The sequence below is a fragment of the Coenobita brevimanus genome, chromosome 29 (genome assembly GCF_032717465.1).
Source record: "Coenobita brevimanus isolate Jiangsu-jjx chromosome 29, ASM3271746v2, whole genome shotgun sequence".
NCBI classification, from domain to species: Eukaryota; Metazoa; Arthropoda; class Malacostraca; order Decapoda; family Coenobitidae; genus Coenobita; species Coenobita brevimanus.
The window spans coordinates 39,021,543-39,043,280 of record NC_136982.1 but is presented as its reverse complement, the minus strand read 5'-3'; the positions used below and the strand labels follow the sequence as shown (position 1 = coordinate 39,043,280).

At 41.2% G+C, this 21,738-nt stretch overlaps 1 protein-coding gene across 1 annotated transcript in view; it reads right to left on the bottom strand.

Moving 5' to 3' along the window:
* Positions 1-813: 813 nt before the first annotated feature.
* The window catches only part of scf (Calumenin B scf), an 86,325-nt gene continuing 65,400 nt past the window's right edge, over positions 814-21,738 (bottom strand). The window contains exons 5-8 of the mRNA XM_080268689.1: positions 18,877-19,113; positions 17,691-17,806; positions 7,267-7,998; positions 814-1,486 (exon numbers count right to left, since the gene is read on the bottom strand). Of these exons, the coding sequence (XP_080124815.1) occupies positions 7,810-7,998; positions 17,691-17,806; positions 18,877-19,113 (542 nt within the window). The 3' untranslated portion in view covers positions 814-1,486; positions 7,267-7,809. The remainder of the gene's footprint in view (positions 1,487-7,266; positions 7,999-17,690; positions 17,807-18,876; positions 19,114-21,738) is intronic.

Here is a 21,738-nt window from a genome sequence, read left to right as displayed (position 1 = left end):
GGGATAGACAAGCATGAAAATTAATGGTACAGGCTTTAAAAAGTTTAATACCTCCGTGTTTGGGAGTGATGAAGGATAATATTTGCTCAGGATTATTATGCTGGAAATTTGATGTAAAGGGGAATTTCACGTGTGGATTGTGATGAGATTTGTTACAATGTGATAGCATTAACATAAGGCAACTATTACCTCTGAGAAGTTTCGGAAAATCCACTGTTGCTAGTGATAAACTGAATGAGTGACTTGAGAACTGTTGCTCTTAAGTACATTATTAGATTCACATATTTATGGGAGAGATAATAATATTTATTGCCTCAGTGTCTATGTAAAGTTAATGCAGTTCATATTTTGCTTATCTGATTTATAAAATGTAGTTCTTGAATATGTTTGGTAGGTGGAGGCTTCCATCATCTACTTACTCGATGCAGTGTTGCCTCTCCCTCTCTCTCCAGGTGACTCTACACAGGAGGACATGCCAAACGGTTTCATGTATCCTAGAAAACCATTTGCAATATTGAGTGGTAATCATATAACCAAATGATGCCTGGTGGTTTACAGGGTTAAGGCACTCCAATCAGATGGAGCCTGTATAGGTTCCATATGACAGGTGTTTGGGGATTATTGATCATGTAATGCCAAGCAGGGGCAGGTGAGGGTGGTCACTGTTGCCTTAAATAGTGGGACTGAGTAGCCTAACCTGGAACCATTACACTCCTGTTTATATGGGGCAAATTAAGCTTATTGTTGTACTTTTTGAATATGCACAAAATCTTTTAATGACCATGGTAATTTCAGTAATATAGTACCCAAGTCAATCTTTTTCAGATGTTGACTGTATAAAAGTACCCCCAAAAATAAATATTTGAAATTTATCATTTATTATAAAACAATTTAGTTTTACAAAACATGATACAGTAAATTGTATAAAAGTACATAATTTCAATAATTTAGTATTTCCTACGCTATCTATATAATAAACTACTTAAAATATAATAATTGCAATACTGAAACCTCCCAGTCAACTGCATAAGTTTAATGTAACCAGGATTCATGAAAAAATAAATTCTAATGACAAGCTTACCAAACAGTAACATATACTATACTGTACAGTATATTACTCAGATTTTCATTAATTATAAACATTTCACAAAATTGAACTGCAAACTAAGGAATTAACATGATATGCACAGTAGATACTTGATTCACTTTGGGAGTGGGAAAAGTAGCTGTCCAAGACAAGACAGACCTTGTACAGTTGACAGAGAGTATAGACAACCCCCTGTATCCAGGAGTTACAGGCCCATGAGATTCACTCGTACGTTTTTCAGCAACCTTGGGGAAAAAACAAAGCTTGCTCCAGTAAATAAAAACACTGTAACAATTACATTTTAAGAGGAAACTCTTAAAATTACCTGCTGAGTCTGCCCCTTGTGGTTCTCATTTCCTTAACCCATACCACGCTAGCGACGTAGGTCTACGTCCCTCTCTAAAACGCCAGTGACGTAGATCTACGTCCCTCTCTAAAACGCCAATGATGTAGATCTATGTCCTGCAGCATTGAGAAGTCATCGCAAGCAGCCAAAGTAAAATAGAAGGTAATAGCATATTTCACTAACTTCAGACATTTCTCCGCTACGCTTATGACACTGATTCAGGAGCGTGGGAGGCAAATGACAGTCTTCACGGGCTCACAGCCGCTCTGCTTCCTCAGTAACCTCGAAGATTTCGGAGGTTGAGTGGCATGAACCTGACTCGATTCCACCAACTTTCTGGCTTTGGTGATTACTTTTATTAGTGCCAGGGATATTATATTGATGTATTAAGCCCATTTAGCCAGAAAAAAAAAATCCAAAATCAGTTCACAAGCTCACAGCCACTTTGCTCTCTCAGTAATCTTGAAGATTTCAGAGGTCAAGTGGCACTAACCTGACTTGATTCCACCAACTTTCGGCTTGGGTGATTACTTTTATTAGTGCCAGGGATCTAATATTGATGTACTAAGACCATTTAGCCAGAAAAAAAAAAATTTAATATCAGTCAGCATAGAGTGGTATCAGTCCACCCCCCCCCCCGGCGCGGTACGGGTTAATATATAAATTGTTGCAATCATGACTTTTTTTTTTTTTTTTTTTTTTTTTTTTTTTTTTTTTTTTAATGTATATAAATAAGGTGAAACTAAGGCAGGTAATGACTGTTATAAAAACATTTCATTTTCAACAATATGTGCGTGTTGAGACTAAACTGCGTACTTCAACAGCAGAGGGAAGTGCTAGGGTTGCAACATACGTATCATTTTATATTCCTATGCCTTATGAATATACAGTAAGACCTCACTATAATGCACTAATTGGGGCCCAAACCATTCCAAAAAATGCAAAAATCCGATAAAGCAGAATCCGGGCTTCCCCCTGCTAATCCGGACTTTTTCCCATATATTAGACATTAGTCTGGATCATGTGAATGATTTTTAAACTGTTTTGACTACCATTGTGGTACTACTCTGTGTTATAACTTCACTACATTAATCAAATAGTATAATACAGTATATATAATACTATACTGTACACTGATAAACATGTCTTTTATTTACCTTATTGTGGTGAACATAGCTGAAGTAGTCAGGCAGTTCGGACTGCTTTTGGCTTTATCAGACTTTTTCCGATATATAGGAATTTAGTCAAGCAGCTCCTAGAGTCCGACAAAAGCGACTTCCGGTTTACTTAAGTCCGTTATTTTGAGGTTTTACTATATATGTATAAAAAAAAAAAAAATTTGAGGGTATGCTTAAAAGTGGTCACATACAATGGATGTCAACAGAATGGAATATCTTGAACAGAACTCATGCTGCTCCATTTTAACTACTGTATAGGTTATTAACTCCTTTATACATGGTTTCATGAACTTCTGCCTGTGGTACCCTGACAAATAGGAGGCCAACTGTACTTCTCTACAAACTGCCTTGAACTTTCACTGATATTCACCCTTACACCACACACACGCACAAACATACATACATACATATATATATATATATATATATATATATATATATATATATGTAATGTTGATACCCATATAAAATTCATACTAACTGTTGTTGACTTGTACAGTGTTCTGTAGTGATACTGTGCCAGTTGTGCAGACTCTTGAGTTCCTGGTATGCACTCTTAAAAATTCTGGTATTTGTAAAATGACATATTAATGTTATTACAAACTTCAGTGACAGGAAGATCCAGAAACATGAGTATGATGAGTAACCCATTAACTTAAGCACCATATGGAATTTGAATTAATCTTATTCTACTATTTAACAAAACAAGTACACTACCAGAAAACAAGTCCTGTATTATTTAAACTATTTAAAGCCCACTAAAATTACTGTTCACTGCCACCATCAAGTAATATTAGCAACTAACTATGATGATGCAAATATAATGACCATGAAAATTTACTTACATGAAGTGGACTGCTGATAAACATACCGTATCATTCACTTAACTGATAATTCTTCATGCACAATATGAAAATAGTACAATAACAGATTACAGGGAAACTTTCTTAAGATCCTGAATTATGTCTCGCACCACTAAAAAAAAAAAAAAAAAAAAAAAAAAAAAAAAAAAAAGACAGGTTCTGTGATAAAACTGCCATTCATTTCAACAAACAAGTCAGTGGTTTATCAAGCTGGAAATATTTTAAAACTCTTGGTTATCTTTTACAACTCTTTGTTATCAATTCACATGAATTAAACACAAAGCAAAATAGCATTAACATTAGACATTTAAAAAAAAAAAAAAATAGTGCAACACAGCAGCATCACACAAAAAGTAGCAGAATGGACTGTAGTAACATTCTGTACTAATCTGTATGAGTAATGCCAATATTTCTAGTGCTGCTTTTAAATTTAGACTTAAACAATTCATGATCTCCCATATATTCACCTAGCAAGTTGGTAGCTGTTAAATGTTATTCATATGCAATATTGTAAAATTTTGCCAGATTTCTTAATCTGCATAAAAATTCTACCTCAAATATTTTATTACATGAAGTCTCATATTTTCAGTGTCATGTGACTGCCCTGTACACAACAAACTTACTGCACAAATTAACAGCATCTGCCAATTAACACGCAAATGCACACTCTTTGTTTACATATGAGTATCCTTTTGAACATGCACCAGTACAAATGGATATACAAAAATATTAAATTTACTGAAAAACCCATTCTCTGCATGCTGTGTTTGGATCACTGGAAAAAAAAAAAAAATCAGAAATATTTCCCATGCACAGCCTAGTACTGTACAGTTGAACGTCACTTATCTGCAACATATTGAGAGCTGGGCTTCACAATGAGTAATCCATCAGCATAGATGAAATTTACTTTTTAAGCCACCCACCCAACCACCCCCTTTTTATTTTAGCTGATCCCAGACAATTGTATTCTGCATTAGCATGACATACCTGGGCTGTAAATTATGATTAGCATGGTCTCAGTAACCCCCTCAGATGATTCTACTCTATTTGGCTTTGTTAAGTTGTGCATGAGCCATACAGGTTTATTCAGAATGTGCTGTCTGGGTAATGATGAAGATGATGCAGCTTTATGCTATGAACTCATTTTGTTTGATGGGCTAAGGGTCCCCATGAGGAGGACTCATGCTGGAACAAGTAGCATTCTGCAACTGGATGTCTTTAATGTCATCATCCAGTGGCCTTTTTAGTGGGATAACACCCAGCCTCTCAACTGACAGCATACACTCTGAACCATTAAACCATGCTGGGTACATTCTGCCTAGTACTGTATATAACTTTATCATATGTAAAGAATAACTAAGCAGGTCTGGATATGATGAATGAGAAATACTTGCTGCATTAACTTCAAAGTTCATTAGCAGCATATCTGGAATTGTTTAGCATAGCACACAGCTTTACCCCTCCCCCCTCCCCTCTCTCTCTCTATACATATATATATGCTCTGGCAGGGAAGGAAATGGCAGGTGGCCAAATGAGGTGAACATGCAAGTCTTGTGCATGTCCATGGTTATTTACAGGTTTGTTGTTTATGTAGTAGAAAATTTTGGGCAGGCTTCCAAAATCAATGGCAAAGTAATTTTTCCCAAGTTAAATCCGATTAGTAATAGTGTACAGATCTAGAAAGTTTTGAATTAATGATAATCAGATGATTAACCCCATGGGGTTGGGCATTGTTTATATAATCGACCGTCAGGAGCTGGCATTTCTTGCAAAAAATAGGTGATTTTTCAAGAATCACTCCTATGAAAACTATTAAACCTATCATAAAAATCTTGACACAAGTCAAGAGTGAGAGCCGTGGAAATGAGTTATTTAAGAGGAGCCTGTGGAATCACATGGAGAGACAGGCTGACGAATGAGGATATAAAGGAGCGTTGTGGTGTTGATGTGGATGTGATAGGAAGTGTTATGAGGAACACACTGAGGTGGTTTGGCCATGTGGAGAGGATGGAGGGTCAAAGACTGACGAAGAGAGTGTATGTGAGTGAGGTGGAGGGGGAAAGAGGGAGGGGGAGGCCGATGATGAGATGGAGAGATGGGGTGGAGAGGTATATGAGAGAGGGGGGTGTGAGTTGGGAGCAGGGGAGTGAAATGGCGGGGGACAGGGCGACTTGGAGGCGATTTGTTTGTGGCCACCCCAAACGGGATTGAGGCGTCTGGCAATAGATAGATAGATAGATAAAAATCTTTATACCCAGCATAGTACAACTCTTTAGCTTTAATGAGTGGTCTTCCAATATCCTATGATTAATTATTTATTGTGGAACAGTGGCTGAGAACGTGTCTAAACGGCTGAGAACGTGTCTAAACATTCTGGAACAGGGACCGACATCCCCATGACACACATTCCAGAATGGGGACTGACATTTGGGGGTTAATGTTTAACTGAACTGAGAACTTAATGTCACTTTTTGGTAAATATTTCTAGTTTCTATATGAAGATAATGTACAGTTAAATGGTTGGGTATGTTATATGAAAGTACATTTCTGAACTGAAAATATACAACCCTACATAATATTCCTTCCTTTTCTCATATTTACTGGATTATCAAGGTTTGTGTTTGTGCCACCCCATCACATCATACAGCTTTTGTTAGCAGTACTAAAGTTCATTAAACTGTCCATCTTAAATGAGTTTGTGTATAAAAATTCTGACTCTCATTTTATGGTATATGATATTTATCAATAAAACCAGCCATCCAAAAGTTTGAATACAGGTACATTATAAGTGGTGGCAAAATTAATTCATACAGGTAAATTTTACTTCTAAATTCATTTAAAAATAGGAAGTGGAATGACTGAAGGACCTATACTGAAATGATAGAGTAGTTCTTCAGGAGTACTATGTCTTTGTGGCTGCTTTTATGAAGTTCCCTTTTCTGTCTTCCCTTCATTTTTTTCTCTTCCTTCTACCTATTGGTGACATTACTGTACATTCCCTCTTCTGTCTTTCTTTCCTTCACTCTATCCTCTTCCTTCTGCCTATAGGTGACTTTACTGAGTGAGAAGCCAAATGGTTTCCTGTACACCAGGAAACCATTTACTATGCTGGGTGGTAACCATATAACCAAATTATGGCGCCTAGTGGCTTAGTGAGTAATTATGGCGCTCCAATCAGATTGAACTGCTGCAGGATTATATCCGAGGGGTGGCTGGGGTTTACTGCTCACATAATGCCACTCAGGGATGAATGAGTCCAGTCACTCTCATCTTAAATGTCAGGACCAACTAGCCTAACCCTGGGCTCTCAAGCTCCTAATAGGGCAACATAGGATAGGATGATGGATGGCTAGATGGATAAGGATTATTCCACTGGATTATACAATACCTAACTATCATTCATTTCTTGCTTAGGTGAAACTACAGGTCTCAAAACATGGTTGTATAGTACTGCATTTTCATTGTCAGTTCAGTAATTTTCACCACTGCACAATGGCAGAGAAGAATCAGGATACTAACAAACCCAGCTAAAGTATTGGTTTCATCTGGACTCCAGCTTGAAATGTTCAACACATTCTCCCACTGTTCAATGCATTATCCCACTACAGATGGTTATCTTCTAATAAGATTTAAATTAAAGAGCTGACTTACTAATGTAAGCATTACACAAGTCTGCATAAAGTTTAAACAAAAACAGTTTTTCCTTGTATACTGTATGTGACCTGTCAATACTATACTCAATATGACCTTCAATGTCAAGATTAGGATTATTTTTGTAATGATACCAGTAACTGGTTTCTGGGACCTGAGTTAATCTCTTCACTACAAGGGATATCTACTATCCTAAAGAAAATCATACAGACATACCCAAATAAAATAGATGTGACAATAAAAGAGGTTAGTGAAGATAATCTTTACCCTTTCTACTAAGAGGGATCTTTCTTAAACTGCATAAAATAATTTGGCAGTGACCACGGTAAAATACAATATAATAAACATAATTAAAAAACATCAATAATGAAGGGGTTAATTTCACAACAATCCACTTCCTCAAATGAAAAGCGAATGATACATTATGTGTAACTAAAACAATGTAACATGTGAACCCAACTCTTCACAGTGGTCAGTTGTTGCTATCAATACTTAAGATTAGCAGCTGTCAGTAATGTCTGGATACCTGCAGTAATCTGGCAAGTAGAGTAGTAATGGTGAACAATATACTTGTATTCACTTTTAAGATGAATTCCCTGTCAAGAATTACTTACGGTCCAACTTCAGCTTGGTTCTTTGTCGTATTAATTCATTTGAAACTTTCGTGAGAAAATTAAAACATCCTTAAAATTCATCATGTCTTACAAGTGCTTCACCAAAGTCAGTTGCTTGAGATCCCACAAAAACATCGTATTTTTCCAGGATTTCATCCCTGGTCAGCACTTGGTCTTCGTTCATATCTGCTTCATAAATCAGGTGCTTTGCCTCCGCTTCTGCATGGTTATAGTCAGCAGGGATGATCCACTGTTTAACCTGTATCATCACCAGAAGGAAGCAATTAATAAATCTTCATTATTCATATCTGATACATGCATATCAGAAAAAAGTAACAACTTAGTAACATAATTGTTGTAATCCTTGCCTTATTATCAGGCAAAGAAAATAGGATGGACAGGATATATATACTGTGTGTGTGTGTGTGTATATATATATATATATATATATTAATCAGTAGGCAAATTAACAACAAAGTGCCCAGTGAAATAGATCATACTGTCATTAACTCACCAATCAGGCCTTTAAAATCCTGGCTTCATCACATGCACTTACTCTGTCAACTCCATGTTAAAAGCAGTGCAGCAACTGTCCTGTGATTTTCATTTATACTTGAATCATTCATTCATTACAATGATCTGTCAGACCGAAAAAGATCTGGAATGAGGTCACACAGTGTGACACAAGAGATAAGAGATTGGACAGGGAGACTGCCAGAGATCAAGCAGCATGGAAAGCCACCATTACGTGACCAGGACTGATGCATGCAAGCATGCTGGAGCCTTTAAAAAATACAGTATACAATATGATATACCTTTTTTCATTACAACTCCCACATCTCACTTTCACTGACATTCCTTCACCCATATCCGGCTAGCTTCTTTTTGATGTTCTACACCTCCTTCTACAAGCCTTTTTCATTCCCAAATTCATATTCATTCTTTCTATATGAATATACAATCTATCACTTTCTACCCCTCGATCAAGAGACTTTCTATCTTGATGTATATGAATCTCTGTGCTTCTAATCTTCAAAACCAATGCACAACCTACACTCCCTAACAACACACTTTTTCACTGCTTTCACCTGTGGCTTATGAGACTAATGCTATACCAATGTCTCGCTCATTTACTTCTCAACAAGCATCATTTTACATATCTCCCACTCCCGTGGGAGATGTATGCCAATGATTTACTGCTGACTGGAGAATAAAGGGGAGGCAGAGAAAAGACTTAGTAAGTGGACAGATGGTATGGGACACAAGGGTTTAAGTGTAAATGCAGATAAAACAAAGGAGGTGGTATCTAGGGTTGGTGGCAGTACTCTCAAAGAAGAGATAGAGTGGCTATGTGCGGTGTGCCACAAGGGCGTGGGAAATAATTCCATCTTGTGCAGCGTTCATGATAAGTGAGTGCATAAGAGATATAGTGGTATAAGAGGTACTCTGCAAGATAATACTGATTTCATGTGTGTGGTGTTGGGGAGAGCATGTGGAGGAGTTTTGTTACTTGGGAGACCTGTTATTTGCTGGAGGTCAGGCTAGAGCTAGCTCTGTGACTACAGCGAAGAGTGATTGGAAGAAGTTCAGGGAGCTGTTGCCTCTCCCGACATTGAGATAGCTCTCCCTCGGTGCTATGGGATCTCTGTACGCAGAATCTGTCAGGAGCGTAATGCTGTATGGCAGTGAAACCTGGGCAGTAAAGGAAGAGAATACTCATTGGCTCGAACGTACAGAAATGACAATGATTACGTGGATGTGCAGTGCGTTCTTGAATGCGAGGCCTGGAGGTCTAGATTTGTGATGAAAGAGTTGAGAGGAAAAATGAGACTGAGGTGTATTGGTGCTGTGATCAGGGGAGTAGATTGAGATGGTCTGGGCATGTGGAGAGGATGGGGGATTACAACTGGGTGCAGAATGTGAGAAGTGTGAATGCTGGGGGTGGGGTTGCAAGAGATAGACTGAAAAAGACCTAAGACAAGGTCACAGAGTGTGGCCTTAGGGACAGGGATGGAAGAGGGAGGCTGCCAGAAGTTGAGCAGCATGGAGGGCAGCCATTAGGTGACCAAGGCTGATGCATGCAAGCATGTTGGGGCCTTTATAAATGAAACAAAAAGAAGCATTTGCATGCATTTACTGTACTTTTAAATTCCACTGTTTATAGGTATTCACACAATTTTGGAAAGTCTGCAAAGACTTTTGTTTACTATTAGTAAGCAGCCAACTGTGTGGATAAAATGGCAACAAACCTAGCCTGGAGATTGCTTAGATCATGGATACCATAATTCTTAATAATATTTGTTTTCTAAACAAGTTTGTGAGAGTTAGAACATGAATCAGTATATGAGAGAAGGGGGTGTGAGTTGGGAGCAGGGGAGTGAAATGGCGGGGGACAGGGCGACTTGGGGGCGATTTGTTTGTGGCCACCCCAAACGGGATTGAGGCGTCTGCCAATAGATAGATAGAACTACACCATGGTGATTACATGTAGTTTATGCAACAAGCAAGTGTCCACGTATACTAATTTTAAAAATAGGAAAAAATATTCAATCAATATAGGGTATGTCCAAAAAGAAACCCTACTTTTGTACAGCAGTCAACGTAGCATGATTGTGACTGAGGTGGTGGGTAGCAGTGACTTTGAGCTTTAGTCTAACACTAGCTGCACCACACCATGTCACTTAGTCATCAAGGCAATCAATACAGGGTCTGTCCAAAAAGAAACCCTACTTTTGTAAAGCTGTCAATGCAGCATGATTGTGACAGAAGTGGTGGGTAGCAGTGACTCTGAACTTTAGTCTAACACTAGCTGCATCACACCATGTCACTTAGTCATCAAGGCACACACACTTCAGTGAACATGCATTTAGTGCACTTGGTGATTTATTGTAAGCTTAACAGTGAAGGATCTCGAAGAGCATGGTGTTTGTGAGAAATTCTGTTTCAAATGGGAAAAACTTTTACGAATACTTTTCAGATGTCGCATGAGGCTTATGGGAAGGATTGTTTGAGCTGTACACAGTCATAAGTGGTTCCAGCAATTGAAATCGGGAAGAACATCCGCCGAAGATTATCATCAAGAGACCACGATCAAGTTGAGAAAGTGCATGCTGTGACCCGTAAAAATCATCGCATGAGTGTCCGTGAGGTTTCCAAGGAAACAAACACTTGTAAACGTTTGTATCACATGATTTTACCAAAAAACTGAAGACACAACATGTTGTCGCAAAATTTGTGTTGTGTCTGTTGACAGATGTCCCAAAGGGAACCCTGTCACAAACAGTCAAGAGCTATTTGATTGTTTGAATGCTGATGAATATTTTCTCACGTGTCATAACAGGTGATGAAACGTGGGGGTATGGCTATGAAGCTGAAACATAAATGTGGCCATGGGTTAGAATGTCACCACAACCAAAAAAAGCATGTCAGAGTCGCTCAAATGCAAAGGCGGTGTTGATCATCCTTTTTTTTGGGGAAGGGTTCATTCTTCATGACTTTCTTCCACGAGGTCAGAGCCAATAAAGTTTTACTTTTCCAGGGAGGGAGTGTGAAGGAAGAGCCTGAGGTGTGGACAAACAAAACCTGGATGCTGCACCATGACAATGCACCTCCTCATGCATTACTCGTTTCTATGACTTTCCGGTGAAGTTGGAGCTGATCATCATCCCCCTGTTGCCCTACTTTCTGGATGTGCCCCCTGTGGATCCCCCCCCCCCCCAAAGTTGAAATCCACCTTTAAAGGTCGCCAATTTCAAATGACAGAAGATACAGTAAAACCTCAATATAACGGACTTCAATAGACCAAAATTCCTTTTTACTGGAACTGAGGTACTACCGGACTAAATTCCTATATATTGGAAAAAGCCTGATGAAGCCAGAAGCAGTCCGGACTGCCTGACCACTTCAGCTATGTTCACCACAATAAGGTACATAAAACACATGTTTATCAGTGTACAGTATTATTATACAGTATATATTATACCATTTGATTAATGCATTGAAGTTATAACAAAGTACAGTACCACAATGGTAGTCAACCGTTCGTGCAATCTGGGCTAATGTCTGATATATCGAAAAAAGTCCAGGTTAGCAGGGGGAAGTCTGGATGTCGCTTTTATCGGAATTTCGTTTTTTCGGAATGGATTGGGCCCCTATTAGTCTGTTATAGTGAGGTCTTACTGTATACACAAAAATTCGCTATGTGTACCAAACACACATTCACTCAAGCGTGTATACCTCGATGACTATTTGATGTGGCACAATGCAGCAAGTGTTAGACTAAAGCTCAAAGTCACTGCTACACAGCGCTTTCATCATGATCAAGCTACGCTGACTATAGTCTCGGTGCTAGACTCTGAGGTTGTCATTATCGTACCCTGGCAACCTACCCGTCAACAGTGCATCTGATTTTGTGTACAATATGATACGCGTGTGATTCGTGTATAATAAGATCCATGTATAATAATATGATCCGTGTATATGACATGAAATTGGATGTTAACAGGTAGGTTGGCGGTGGCTCAATCGGTAGAGAGGTGGCCTGCAGTCCTAACAGACCCAGGTTCAAATCCTGGCTAGGGCAGGGAAGTTTAAGGATTTGAATTTCATTAAATCAGGCTTTACTGATCTACCAGAAGACCCGCCGACATGTTGTAAAAATACCCCTGCTAATACTAATACACCAGTCCTGTAAGAGACAGCCCTAGCATCCTGTAAGAGAGCCCTAGCATGTATTCAATATGGACGGTCCGTGTTAGCGCCGAAGTGGTGACATGTAGAGGTGTGTGGTATGTAGGAGGACTGCTGGGTCTTGATAGCAGACTGTGAAGCCTATGCCCAGAGTTGGACACATTATTTAAAAAAAAAAAAAAAAAAAATGCCAGGGTATGATAATGATAACCTCAGAGTTGTGCATTGCAATTATTGTTGGAGCATTATTTAAAAAGCTTGGTTTCTTTTTGGACACACCTCATATTGCTACATTCTGAGAGGGAATTATGTATGATTAGGAAAAGCTAGCAGTGACACATATACATTTCTCACATTGTAGAATTTTTTTTTTTTTTTTTTTTTTTTTTTTTTTTTTTTTAAGCATTCAAGAAGGAACCAAAGGCCAGGAGCATGCAAGAGAGAGTCAAATTCAAATTCAAGATCAGTTCATTCTGAGATGCCTGGAAACACTGCATTTGAAGGACTGGAGATCATAGGCAGTAGGAAATACAGACATAGGGAGACAGTTCCAGAGCTGACCTGTTGCATACATTAAGGACTGAGAATAACAGTTAATTCCTGCATTTGTGAGTCTGACAGAAAAGAGATAGAGTTTGTTGTTAGACAAGTGATACGTGACTGTCGTAGCAGCGGAGGGATGCAAGCAGACAGTTGAGTGGAGCAGCGACCACTGAAGTGGCAAAAGAAAAGAGACAAGATGTAACAGAGCGGCAAAGAGACAGAGGTTAAAGTCAGCAAGTAAGAAGAGGGGAGTTAATGAGATGAAAAGCCTCAGACTCCACCTTGTTGAGAATGAGCTGTATAAGGGGAGCCTCCCCACACGTGAGCGTTGTATTCTACACTGATGAATAAAACCCGTGTATAAAGTCAGCAACTGTACAGGGGTGTAAAGAAGGCGTGGGGTTGGCTTGGCACACCTAATCTCTTGGATGCACATTTTACAAGAGAGGTAACATGATCTTTCTAAGATAAATCCTGAGAGAATGAAACTCCACATATATTTAACGATGATGCAGGACTGAGTTGGATATTGTTAAAAACTAGAGGATACTCCTGCGGAACATCACGTTGGGAAGAATGATGTAACGTGAGTTTTTGATGCATTAAAAACAAGATTATTTTTACTCCAGTCAGAGATATGAACTAAGTCAGACATTAGGTATGACATAGTCTCATCCCTTGTTTGTTAAAGTGAATGCTGAGATGGACGTTGTGGGAAAAGAATGGAGAAGTGAAGGGTGAAATCATCAGCGTACGAGTGGATGGGGTTAAATGTACAGCTTAAGCGGGCCATACACGCACAGGCGAGCTCGTCCGGTGGCCTGAAGAGGTCGGCCTCAACGAACAAAGCTGTGCCCACACACAATTCAGTCAGCCTCACGGCTCAGCTCAGTTGCACGCAAAATGCCGTGGTGTGAGGGGGGGCCATGGACACTCCGCTGCTCACAGATGACCTGGAGCTGCATGCTATTGGGGCTGTTGCTGCAGCCTATATTGCAAATAATAGAAAGAGGAGGAAAAAATGGACCAAATGGGCAAAAAACTGGTTGATGAGAAGGAGTAAATTGTCTCATCTGACTCTGTTGAAAGAACTGCAGTGCGAGAAAAATGACTCGTTTAATTACTTGAGGATGGACGAGGATTCCTACCTGCAGCTGTTGTCATTGGTTTCTCCAATAATAAAGAAGAACGATACCTGTATGAGGAGTGCTATTTCACCACATGAAAGACTGACAGCCACACTGAGGTTTATTGCAACAGGTTACTCGTACGAGGATTTAAAATTCTCGCGCACAACTGACACAAGCCTGACGCATGATGGCCTGCAGTACCCCACACACGCTCAGTTTGCCTGAACCTGACCGGAGCCTGACCATGAAAATCTGTCCACGACAGATCCCAGGATGACTGTTGAGACTGCCTGGGCAGGTGCCTGTTCCATACCCACACACGCCCAGGTTTGCCAGAATGGGCCTGCCTCTTCAGGCCACCGGATGGGCTCGCCTGTGTGTGTATGGCCCGCTTTAGAGGGTCACTGACGAATAAAAGGAAAAGAGTTGGTGATACGACAGAGCACTGTGGAACACCACTATTGATAGCTCTAGGAGAAGAACGGTGGCCATCTACAACTGCAGCTATAGAATGACAAAGGAAGCTAGAGATGAAGACACAGATAAAAGGATAGAAATCATAAAAGGGCAGTTTGGAAATTAAAGATTTGTGCCAGACCTAATCCAATGCCTTTTGATATGTCAAGTGTAATGGCAAACTTTCACCAAAGTCCTGAAAGAAGGATGATCAGGAGTCTGAAAGGTAGGTGAGACGATTGCCTGTGGAGCAACCCTGGTGGAACTCATACTGATGATCAGATTGAAGGTTGTAATAGGAAAGACGCTTCAAATTTTGTTGTTATGAAAAGACTTGAAAACTTTTGAAACTGGATGTTAAAGCAACTGGGTGATAGTTAAGAGGGGTGGGAATACTGTAGTCACCCTTCTTTGGGACAGGCTAAATGAGAGCAAACTTGCAGCAAGAAGGAAAGGTACAAGTTGACAGACACTGGGAAAAGAGTTTATCAAGAAAAGGTGTAAGCACAGTTCTTGAGGACAACAGGAGGGACCCCATCAGGCCCGAATGCCTCGTTAGTACACCCATACCCCGTTATCTGGTGTATCGATAACTGGCGCTTTGCTAGACAGAACGTAAGAAATAGGGGAACATTCCCACAATCCAAACAATTTGAATGTCCGCTGCCTTGCTAGTCCGACACCCCACCTCTCCAGTCCGACACCTCGCCTCTCCCCAGGTTTGAAAAGTAGCTGTCCTGGTCCTCCTGTCCTCCCTCCATCCCCTCTCTTCTCCCCCACTCCATCCCTCCTCCATCCCCCACCACACTCAGAACTGCCAGGCATGTCTCCCTCTGTCTTCCCCCACCCTTGGTTGTCTCCCTCTCCATCCCCCCACTCCCACTTGTCTCGTGTGTGTGTGTGTGTGTGTGTGTGTGTGTGTGTGTGTGTGTGTGTGTGTGAGATAGTGGAGAGAGAGAGAGTGAGAGTAGGGTGGAGGGTTGCTGGGCTGTTTGGCTTTCTTGTCTCCTTCCCTATGACCCTCCTCCCAACCCCACTTGTCTCCCTCCACCACCCCTGCTTCTCTCCCTCACCATCCCCCTGCCCTCCCCCACCCCTGCTTGGAGCACTGCCAGCAGCCTGCCTGGCTGTTTAGTTCCCCTGAAGCGGTGTTGAACATCACACATCCCACCACCCCACCCTCCTGCATGTAATGTCTGATGTGCCATTTTTTAGCAATAGTACTGTTCATCCATCCATCATCCAATCCTATGTTGCCCCACAGAGGAGCATAGGAACCCGGGGCTGGGCAAGTTGGTCCTGACATTTAAGATGAGAGTGACCAGCCTCACTCATCCCTAAGCAGCATAACGTGAGCAATAAACCCCAACCATCCCTTGGATACAAACCTACACAGGCTCAGTCTGACTGGAGTGCCTTAACTACCCACTAAACCACCAGGCACCATAATCTGGTTATATGGTTACCACCCAGCATAGTAAATGGCTTCCAGGTGTACAGGAAATCAATTGCTTGTCACTCAGTGTAGAGTCACCCATAGGCAGAAGGAAGAGGAAAGAATGAAAGAAAGACGGAAGAGGTGGGAAGGAAGAAAGGATAGGACAGACATCCAAAGCAGCACTACACTGAGGGAGTTGATGGTGAATGCCTCCCACCTACCACTAAATAGTATTGTTAATAAGGATAATAACATTACCTATGGTGTTTCTGTATCATAGAGACACTGAATAAGGTAAATGAGGGTTTGGGTTTGGGTCTGGAAAGAATCTGTGGCTTTTCTTCAGTATCTTACAGGGGAAACTGCTTCAATGTCTGACATATTCGCTGACTGAGCACTCCCACTGGTACACAACACTGCCGGATATCAGGCTATGAATGTATTGAGGCCAGCAAAGGCAGAAAATACATCAACTGAAGAAATTTTAGTCTGCCATGAGGAAGTCAGAGGGAGGGAAGTGATGGAGGAACAGCATCAGAATTGTCTAAGGTGGAGCTGGAGGAGACAGTCTGGGCAAAGAGTTCCGTTTTATCAGTAGAAGAAATAGCTACAGAGCCATCAGTGTGGAAAAGTGGAGGGAAGGATGAAGAGGTAAAGTTGTTAGAAAGGTTTAAGGGAAGCTGCCAGAATTTAGGCTGGAGAGGTCAGCGCATTTAATATGAATGAAACAATTTTTGGCAGAGTGATGAACAGACTTAGCAGGATTGCAGGCAGAAACATAAGAGATGAGATTCTGGGATGGGTTGACTCTGGTACCTTTTGTAGGCCTTCTCCTTGTTGTGGACAGCATTAGAACAGGCATGATTAAACTTTTTTTTTTCTCCCATTAGCCACAGGATATGAGAAAGGAATGTATGCTTCCATGCCCAAGAGAATAACCTCTGTAATGAGCTAGGCACACTCAGATCAGCAAAGTGCTGCCTGAGGGTCTCCCAATCTGCAACTCCAAAGTGCCACAGCTGCTGCTTCTTGGGAGGGTCCACAGATATTACTGGCGCAAGAGAACAGGTTAAGGTGATAAGGTTGTAATCAGAGGAGCCCAACGGAGAGAAAAGATTAACAGTGTAAGCAGAAGGATTAGAGGTAAGGAAGAGGTTAAATATGTTGGAACTCTCTGCAAGGTGGTCAGGGATAAGGGTAGGGTGCTGTACAAGCTGCTCTAGGTCATTAAGGATAGAAAAGATGCAGGCTTGTTCACCAGGTGGATCAGTTAAAGGAGAGGAGAGCCAAAGGTGGTGGTGAACACTAAGATTTCCTAGAATGGAGATTTCAGATAAAGGAGAAACTGATAAATGTGTTCCATCTCAGAAGTACGATAGTCGAAGAGTTTTTCAGTCAGTAGAGTTAGAGGATACGTAAACAGCATACATATTAGTCAATGACAGGAAAGCTGAAGCCAGAGAGTAGAGAATTAAGAAGATTCAAGTTCAGTAGGACGGCATTTATCCAATATAATCAGAAATTCTCAATACAAGTTCCCACCACTATAAGATGTTTTGGCATAATTAAAGGCTACAGTTCATATGCCACTGTACAAAACTTAGAAGGAAACCAATCCAACATTGTAAATTGGGTAAATATTTCATGGAGGATGAACAAGAGCCAAATACTGTACAGATCAACCTGTGGCCTTACCTCATCTTTGTCCAGGAACCCATCCCCATTCTTGTCCCGGAACTCCCGAAACTGGTCTCTTTCATTGCTGACCCACTCTGGTTCCACCTCACCATCACCACCGCGGTACATGTCACCTGAAGCACAGCCAGTTATTTTCCCAACCAAATTGCAGGTACAGCTGCAGACATACTGATCCATTAGGTGATACAATAAATAATGAACAAACAGCAACTTTCAAAACCTGGTGATGCAATGTGCAATAAAATACTACACCTTTATCCCTACATCTTACTTCTATCTATCTATCTATAGCCCGACGCCCTAATCTCGCAAAGGGTGGCCGCAGACAAAACGCCTCCAAGTCACTCTGTCACCCACCATTTGACTCCCCTCCCCCCAACTCACCCCCCCCTCCCTCATATACCTCTCAACTCCATCCCTCCACCTCATCCTCGGTCTACCCCTCCCTCTCCCTCCCTCCACCTCACCCACATACACCCTCTTAGTCAGTCTTTCATTCTCCATCCTCTCCACATGTCCAAACCACCTCAGTGTATTTCTCCTAATCTTTTCAACCACATCCACATCTACCCCACAACGTTCCTTCACTTCTTCATTCGTCAACCTGTCCCTCCATGTCACTCCACATGCTCCTCTCAAGTAACTCATTTCCACTGCTCTCACTCTTGACTTGTTCCCCTCTTGCAAGGTCCACACCTCGCTTCCATACGTCAGGGTAGGGATCACAATACCATCATGCAGAGACTTCTTAACTTCCATACTCACCTCCCTATTTCTCATCACTGCTTTCAGTGTGCCAACAACCTTCCTTCCCTGCTGTACCCTTTCACGTACTTCATCCCCCAAAGTTCCATCCTTACTCATCACACTACCCAAGTACTTGAATGCACTCACATTCTCCATATCCTCACCATCCAACCTCACTGCACACACTGTGACTTCATTCCTCTCAAACACCATAACTTTACTTTTGTTTACATTAACTTTCAGCTTCCTCCTCCTACACACTGTCCCAAATTCATTCACCAAACCTTGCAACTCCCATTCATCTTACTTAATACCAACAAATGCCAGTACTTGACTAAACACGCACATATTACTAACCAATGTACTCCACAAGTGATATTCAGCCATCCTTGTCCTTATCTATAATTGTGCTCAATAAAAAACACACAGTACTAACCAATGTACTCATCAAGTGATATTTTGCCATCCTTATCCTTATCTATGTCCTCCATTGTCTCAGTAACCACAATGGCTTGCATGCGCTGTGCCTCCTCGGGGTGAAGGAAGTCAGTAAATTCCTGGAGTGAGAGTGCCTCATCACCATCTTCATCGGCTGCCTCCCACCGTCGCTGGTCCCGCTGTACCATTTCCACATATGTCATCCCATCATTGTCCATTTCACCCTCCTCCATGTCTGACAGTATACACATTTTGTCACAATAAAAAAAAAAAAAAATAAGGCATGGACAAAACAGAGAGGTAAGGAGAGAGGCTCGAAGAAACGAGCCGGGCAATATTCACATTGTCACCATTTCACCTTCCATCATGTCTCACAATGTGCTCGTCACCATTTCACCCTCCTCTATGTCTAACAATATTCACAATGTCACCATTTCACTCTTCCACCTGTCTGACATTATTCACACTGTCACCATTTCACCCTCCTCCATATCTGATAACATAGTATTCACAGTGTCACAATTTCACTTTAGTTCATGTCAAATTACACCACCACAAAATGGCATGGAAAAAGGATATGGAAGGAAAGATAGCTCAAAGAATACTATAATAATCTGCACTCAGTAAAACAGATGAACTGGAAATATTATTGAATGTTTTGGTGGATGAAGAGGCCTAATACAGGACACATTTGTAAAGTGCGGTGAGAATGCACAAGAATACTTTCAAAATTACTACAGAACAATTCCATTTCAGTACAGAGATAGGAGAGAACTGGTCTGATGTTTGACTAGTGAATGAATGGAATATGTTACCAAGCAATGTAGCTGATAATTCAATAGACAGATTCAAGAACAAGCTATAGTAGATAAGTATATGGCTGGATAGGACTTGATATTATGGCCTGTTCATATCATTAAAATACTCAGAACAGATTTACCTGTACTATATTACAATTAATTCCTCCTTTTCTAGGTTGCAGTGTAAAAGTTTTTTTTTCCCTTGGATCTGCTTTCAAAATTTCTATGCCGGTTTTTCTAAGCTACCAGGTGTTTTTCCTCAATTTTACACTCCAGTTTCAGCTGGAGGGTTTAGTGAGTGGGTGACAACTTCATTGTAATTCGTCAATTCACACTATTTAATCATATCCTTAAGCAGGAGCAGCACAATTTGTGCTAACTGGCCTTCTCCAACTAGCTAGCTTCGTCTCTCTATCTATCTATCTATTGCCAGACGCCTCAATCCCGTTTGGGGTGGCCACAAACAAATCGCCTCCAAGTCGCCCTGTCCCCCGCCATTTCACTCCCCTGCTCCCAACTCACACACCCCTCTCGCATATACCTCTCCACCCCATCTCTCCATCGCATCCTCGGCCTCCCCCTCCCTCTTTCCCCCTCCACCTCACTCACATACACTCTCTTCGTCAGTCTTTGCCCCTCCATCCTCTCCACATGGCCAAACAACCTCAGTGTGTTCCTCATAACGCTTCCTATCACATCCACATCCACACCACAACGCTCCTTTATATCCTCATTCGTCAGCCTGTCTCTCCATGTGACTCCACAGGCTCCTCTTAAATAACTCATTTCCACGGCTCTCACTCTTGACTTGTGTCCTTCCAACAACGTCCAAGCTTCACTTCCGTACGTTAGAGTTGGTATCACAATACTGTCATGTAGTAACTTTTTCACTTCCATGCTCACTTCCCTGTTTCTTATCACTGCTTTCAAAGAACCAGCAACCTTTCTTCCCTGCTGTACCTTTTCAAGCACTTCACCCTCCAAACCTCCATCCTTACTCATCACACTACCCAAGTACTTAAACGTACTCACATTTTCCAATTCCTCACCATCCAACCTCGCTGTACATTCACTGACTTCACCTCTCTCAAAGACCATCACTTTACTCTTCCCTACATTCACCTTTAGACTCCGTTTCTTACACACTCTCTCAAACTCATCCACCAAGCCTTGCAGCTCCCCTTCGTCTTCACTCAACAACACGGTATCATCTGCAAACAACAGTACAGGGAGTTTCCAAACACTATCCTCTCTCACCAGGGCCACTCCAACATCCACTACCCTACCTTGTACCTCTTTTATTACCCCATCCATGTACAGATTGAACAACCATGGAGACATGACACATCCCTGTTTCAACCCAACTTTCAAAGAGAAAAATTCACTTAGTTCACCCTGCTTGTCATAAAAGGCGACTAAAAGGGTTGGCGGAGGGTTAGTGCCCCTCCCCGGAAAACAACTAACTAAAAACACAAACAATAAGCCTCGGACAAGGGCTAGCTTCTTATTACGATCATATCTCATCAAGTAGTGGCATTTTCTTAAATACGAACAGCCCAACCCGGCCCGACCATAATGCTTTTGAGCAGCTTATATTTCAGCAACCACAGTGCTGATCACTGCATGGTTTGCACCAAATGATAGCTCCATTCTTTAAGATTTGTTTTTGACAGGTTTCATCACAACCCGGCGGTGCATGCGACACGGAACACGTGCCATGTGCAGCATGTTGAAAATTTTCGAAAGAGAGCCACAGGTCAGACAGTTTGTCGTAAAGGCATGAAAACTGGTAGGTAGAGAGCCATCAATTTACTCAAAGCATCTTCGGGGTGTAAGGTGACATTTCAATGCTTTCAGATTTAAATGGCCTCATTCGTACCTTGCCAACAAAGGCATTTTACTTGTGTTCATATGGCATATTTGTAGCTGTAGTGCAATTGTTTTCATCTGACAGAACTGAGCCATTCCCAAACTTGAACACTTACTGTGACTGCATGAAATTTGATGAGCCTTATTAATGATGTAGGAATGAGTCCCTGCTTACTGGTCAGATCCAACTC